Raw genomic sequence first — 6522 nt, 5'->3', positions numbered from 1 at the left:
GAGTTGATGCTTTTGAGTTGTGGTGCTGGTGAAGAATGCTGAAAGTACTATGGACTGCTAAAAGAACTAACATATCTGTCCTGGAGGAAGTGCACCCAAAATGCTCCTTGGAAGGGAGAATGGCCAGACTTCGTCTAACCTACTTTGGTCATTTTGTCAGAAGGGACCATTCCTTGGAGAAGGATGTCATGTTTGGTAAAATGGAGGGTCGACAAAAGAGGGGAAGGCCTTCAAGTAGATGGATTGACATGGTGACTGCGACACCGGCCTCAAGTATAGCAAGGATCCTGGAGCTGGCGTGGGATTGGGCGGTGTTTCGTTCTGCTGTGTGTGAGGTCACTGTGAATTGGAATTGACTCAATGGCACCTCACAACAACAACAACAACACTTGGAAATATTCAGGCTGTTGGTCCTGTCAGAGGTGGTGACAGTCTGTAGCTCCAGCTGTCTCTGTACTCGTTGTTTTTGTTCATGTTTTTCCGCTAGTTGTTGTGTAATCCCCTTCTGTATACTTCCTTTCAAAGCTCTGCACCCCCGGATTATCTTCTGTATGTCTGTCAATTTGTTTTTCTTTTCTTTATTGAAGAGGGTCTGTTTCCCTTGTCTGCCTAGTCCTCCATCTTACCGGAAGCCCGCCATGGTATTTTCTGTCGCCCCATATGCATGTGAGAGCTGGACAGTGCATAAGGGAGACCGAAGGAGAGTTGATGCTTTTAATTTGTGGTGGCAAAGAATGCTGAAAGTACCATGGTCTGCTAAAAGGACTAACAAATCTGTTCTGGTAGAAGTGCGGCTGGAATGCTTCTTTGAAGCAAGAATGGCCAGACTTTGCCTCACCTACTTTGGTCCTATCCTCAGAAGGGACCATGCCCTGGAGAAGATTATCATACTTGGTAAAGTGGAGGGTCAACGAAAGAGGGGAACACCCTCAACAGGATGGGCTGACACAGTGCCTACAACGATGGGCTTAGGTATAGCAGGGATCGTGGAAGTGTCACAGGACTGGGCAGTGTTTTGTCCTGTTGTACCTAGGGTGGCTGTGAGTTGAACACGACTTTGACTGCACCTAACAACAGCAACAGCAGGACAGTTTTAATCGTCAAAACTGGGTACTAATGACATCTAGTAGGTAGAGTCTAGGAATACTGCTAAATATTGTAGAATGCATAGGACAGACTCCCACAAGAAAGACTTAGCTGGCCCAAGATGCCAGTAGTGCTGCTGTTGAGAACACCTAATTGTAGAGTCGTCGTCAATAACCTTTGCTTTCTTAGTGTGATAGTCATAGAAAAGTCTGTACTTTATGCAATTAGCACTCCTCCTTTAATTTTAAATTTTAATATTTTTTGTGTCAACTGTATGTATATGTTGTTGTTGTTATGTGCCGTTGAGTCGGACCCGACTCATAGCGACTCTTCCTTGGGTTTCCGAGGCGGTATCATTATGGAAGTAGATCTCCCTACCGTCTTTCCAAGGAGTGGCTGGTAGGTTTTAACCACCAGCCTTCTAGTTAGCAGTCAAGTGCCTTAGGCACTACGCTTCCAGAGCTCTCTGCATATATATAGCTGTCTAATAATATTCAAAGCAATCATTCATACACCCTTTTTCAAGTATGTAAACTCCTCTGACAGTTGATTCTGTATTTACATTAGTCGTACACTGTTGCTTTTATTTTTCCAATTTTAGATATTTCTCTTTATTTCCTTTCTCTTTATCCATTCCTCTTACTCAGTGTTTCTAGTATATCACAACTTTTGTTTAACATAGTATCTTTATATTTTATGAATCCGTGAATAATCTTCTTGTACAACCTTTTGTTTTACTTGAAGATAATCATTATTTTGTCTTTTCTTTTTGATTATTCTTCCAGAATGTAATAATTTTGAGTCCCTGCATAGCCTAAAATGTTTGTCATTCTTGAGTGATAATTTGTATAGGCATGTAATCCTGGTTTGGAAATCATTTCCCTCAAGGGAATCTTTTATTCTGTTGTACTGTGTTGCTATTGAGAAATCTAATCTTGTGGAAGCATTTTGGATCTCTGAATATTTTTACTTGGTTCTTCATTGTAGTTGGTGCATTAAATGTTATATAAAACTGTCTGTTTATTGAGTCTCCAGTCCAGAACCTTGTATAGAAAATTGTTCAGAATTCAGAGTTTATGGCAAGCAAAGGTAAGCATTATGAGGCCAATGAGAAATGTCTTTAATGAAAAAATGGCTTACTGTGAGTAAGGAAGGAAGTTTAAACTCAGACTGATCTACGTTAGTGGTCTTTGTAAGGAACTACGGGATTACCTGATAATACATGTTAAACATGTAGATTCTTGCATCCTTCCCCAAGATACTTGCGTTCAGTAAATCTGGTGTGAAATGATAAATGTGCATTTTTTTCAAGTTGAAATGGTGGTCTTGACTTAGTCAGGATCACCTGAATGTAGTTGTATCAAACTGCAGGTAAGTCTTTAGGCAGTGGTGAAGTGACTGGTAATTTAAAGTTTCTCTTCTTTTATTTATACAGACGCGTAACCTTTCAAGATAAAAGACATTTATAACCTGTATGTACATTTTTACATATGATTCATGTCTGTTGATTTTATGGGTTGCCTTTATGTAACTGGTGACTGAGTCAAGGTTGATCAGTACCTACCATTACATATGCAGTTGTATTGTTTTGTAATTATTTATTCACATGCCTCTCTCCCAGCAGTGTTTGGGACAGAGTGTGTTTTCAAACACTGTTTGAATGATATGTTGGGACAATATATTATATCCATAGAAATATTGTGCTCCTGTCTGGTTCTCTGTAGGAATTCAGTGTGAATGAATGATTTTATGAGCCTGGAGTGATCTTCTTTGTGGTGTTATGGTCTTTGATAAGCTTTATATCATGTTTGGGTATCTTTGTTTCTATATAATTAAAATACTTTACATGTGACACAATTATGTTTATTACTGAAGGTCAGTATAAATCCATTGGTAACCTATATTCAATCAGAATACTATTTTCTTTAGTTGAGGTTAAAGTTTACCATGCCTTTATCTGTTTGCCAAGATTTGCTCAGCATAAAGGAAGCCATTGCTTTAAATCTCCCTTTAAAACATTTTTATCAATAACTCTTGGCATGGTAGTATATATGCTAATTACATATTCATATTAACTTCATCAGATAATTTTGACTCTTAACTTTGTTAGCTGTTAATATATGTACATGAAAACTTTAAATGTTGGTTTTTAATTTTTGATTTAAGGAGGAAAGCATAATTTAATTCTGCATTAAATTAAAATAATCACATATTATCCTGTTATGTTTGCATAAAAGCTGCATTCCCCAAAGTAATTTATATTTTATATTGGCACGGGTTACTCAGTGGAAGTGATTTTTAGGTTTGGGATATCCTCGTATTGATTTTGTGATCAGATTGTCCTCTAAAAGAATATAACCAATGTTTCTTTATCTCTTAATTTATATTATGAAAGAAGGTTTAAATTATTTTGTCATTTCGAATAGTATGAAAAAGACTTTATGCTATATTGCTGATTTCGATTTTCAGTGTCTTAAAATTCAAGTGACTAGAAAAGATAGCGGCTTCTATTAAAATAACATTTAGTAGGTTGTGTTCTTCCCACCCAGTTTTTTTTTTAACTGTTTTTTGTGAACTAAAACATTTTATTTCTCTTAAGTGATTAAGTATTAAATGTTAGAAGTACTGCTTTGTCAACTGCTATTGAGGTAAAAATATTATATTTAGAAACTCATTTATTACTTAAGCATGTTGCATGTCTGAGCACATATTCACAGGTCACACATCTGCACTGACAGCAACAGAGGAATTGCCCTGGTTTTAATTCTGTCCTTTCTAAGAGCATGCCAGGTCATTCTTGACTTTGAGTATTATTTTGTGTACTGAAGTAATAATGCTAATATTTGGTAACCAAATTAGCGATCTGACAGGACAATATGGAAATACCACATGCCATCAGAGAAATCTTTCAAGGTGCTGTGAATTCTAACTTACCAGAGAAAGATAGATATTTTTGTGAGGGGGACATTTTTAAGAATTTAAAGAGTATGTGGTTGAATAATGTTTAGAAAATTGTGGTTTTTGACCAGTGTGTTAGCATTTTACTTTCACTGTTTTTGTAATTTATTTCTTTGAGTAGTTGTCATTTTTCTCTTTAATAATTCCACAGCAAGCTCCTCTAGCTTCTTATTTATTTAATATGTATCTAATATATATTTTCTGTTATTATTTTGTGGGGAGGTTGTGGGTTTTTATTAAAAAATCAGATTGCATTGTGGATTATAAAAGATATTTTGTGGACCCTGTCCAGTATCTGTAACTTGAATAATGAATGTATCAAAATTCCCCTGTCAGATTTGTAGATACACTGAAGTTTCAAGGTGGTGAGGATAGTTTTAAAAGTGCTTGTAACAGGTCTTTCTGTCTGGATAACCTTAGTTTTTCTCAAATCTAGACAAGGCCCCACCCCTTTCTTTTTTAAACAGATGTTGATTGCCAAACTCACACCCAGGACTATGATCAAAGATACATGCCATCCATCTCCAAGGTGCATGAATCTGTAGGTCTTTATTTCACCCTCTCTGTACAGAAGTTCTTTATGTTTAGATTTTAACTAGCCTCTTTGTAGAGCAATTTCAATAAAGTTATTACATCCCATTATGAATATGTATGATATTTAGGTTTTCAGTTGCAGTGACTACTTAAATAAAATCTGAACAAACATTGGTTTAAGCACCAGTTTATGTGGTGATGTTCTTTGTTTTAAAGACCCCTTTTATAAAATTTTTCTCATACTATTTATAGTTTCAGAAACTAACTTTTGTTCTGAAAGTCTCATTCTTTTTTTTTTTCCCTCTTGAATAATTAGAAAATACCTGTAAAGAACTCCTATGCTTTTAGGGTCCATTGTCTAGCACAGTACTTCCACAGATTAGCCTCTCAATAAATGTCTGCAGTGACACTCTTGTCTCATAGTTCACTCAACACCAGAGTTGTAAAGTGGGTCTAAACATACATACTTCGATATATTCCTAACTGCCATCTAGTTTCTTAATACCAATCCCTCTTTTTGAGTATTCCTTACTTTGTGTATATGGCCTTTATTTTATTTGTTCAATTTTTTTCTCTTTCAACAGGGGAAAATGCAGTGTTGCCCTTCTAAATGAGACGGAGTCAGTATTGTCCTATCTTGATAAGGAGGTAATTCATGATTATGCTTGTTTTTTGGTTTTTTGTTTTGTTTCACACAATGCCCATAGCTTTGAGTTACTGATTTTTATATCAAATCATCATGGTATATTAAGTTTAATGACTATAATGTGTTTTGGCTAATTTGGCTTTTCTGGTTAGCTGAGATGAGAGTTGATAAAAACTTAGCTCTGTCACTCTCCCTTCCTACTTTTCAGTTGTTAATGAAAGACTTTATAAAGTATAGTTCCTAATTTACTTGGTAGTGTAATAAATATTTTGACTTTATGAAATAAATGCCTTTGGTGCATGGTCACCCTGCCCTCATTTTGTTATTGTTGTTTGTTTTAAACAAATAGCTTTTCTCTTAGACTTTTCTTCCAGATGAGATTTTACCATTGGTGGTCTATTTTCTTTCCTGGAATCCCAATAAACTTTGCAGCTAAAAATACTGTTTTGTATAAACTTCAACATGAAGTATTTTTTACATTTCAACAAGTTCAATTACAGCATGTAATTCATGGAAAGGAGCAAATTTTTATAAATAGATTATTCCATGTTATATGATCTTTGTATGTGGAAAATGTATTTTACTGTCAGTTATATTCAATATTTAACTTTCATGGTTTTTTAATGAAATGTATATATATACTGGTGGTGCCTAAGACAACTGACTAGTAACCAGAAGGTTGATAGTTTTAACCCACCAGCCACTCCATGAAAGAAAGATAGAGCAATCTACTTCTGTAAAGATTTACTGCTTTGGAAACCCACTGGGGGTTGCTGTGAGTTGGAATTGACTCGATGGCAGTGGGTTTGCTTTTATACATGTGTGTGTGCGTGCATGTGTGTATGTGTATATGTTTTGCTTAAAGGGACATATTTCCTTTTAAAAAAAATTATTATACCCCTTATCTCAGATGAACAAAATATTACAGAGGATTGATAAACATGCAAAAATAATACATGTCAGAAAAACTGATCAGGAAAACTAAAAAGGAAAAGTATGTAAGGCAGAAAAAGGATTAATAGCCTTTATAACTTGTGAAATTTAGTAAAGAAGGTAGGATTTGTCTACTGTCTGGCCAACAGAATGATAATATTGCTCAGAAATTAACTTTAGTTTATAGAAGAAGGAATAACAAGAGAGTAGAATTTCTTTTGTAAAAAAGTAGTATTTTCTCCTTCTAATTTGTTGTTACCAACTTGTATATGCTAAAGACTTAATTAGTAGATGAAAAGTAGCAGAGGCTTTTAAATTTTTTCCCCTAGCCCCTTGATTTTTAACTGCTCAGCCACTTATCACCA

The 6522-nt window shown here is 35.2% G+C and overlaps 1 protein-coding gene across 1 annotated transcript in view; it reads left to right on the top strand.

Moving 5' to 3' along the window:
• MTA3 (metastasis associated 1 family member 3) overlaps nucleotides 1-6522 on the top strand; it is a 280658-nt gene that overhangs the window by 144271 nt on the left and 129865 nt on the right. The window contains 1 exon segment of the mRNA XM_007952524.2: nucleotides 5163-5226. Coding sequence (XP_007950715.2) covers nucleotides 5163-5226 — 64 coding nt within the window.

The sequence above is a fragment of the Orycteropus afer genome, unplaced genomic scaffold (genome assembly GCF_000298275.1).
Source record: "Orycteropus afer afer isolate SDZICR_OR568_19922 unplaced genomic scaffold, OryAfe1.0 scaffold00344, whole genome shotgun sequence".
Lineage (NCBI taxonomy): Eukaryota > Metazoa > Chordata > Mammalia > Tubulidentata > Orycteropodidae > Orycteropus > Orycteropus afer.
The sequence above is the reverse complement of the archived record's forward strand: the minus strand, read 5'-3'. Positions and strand labels throughout refer to the sequence as shown.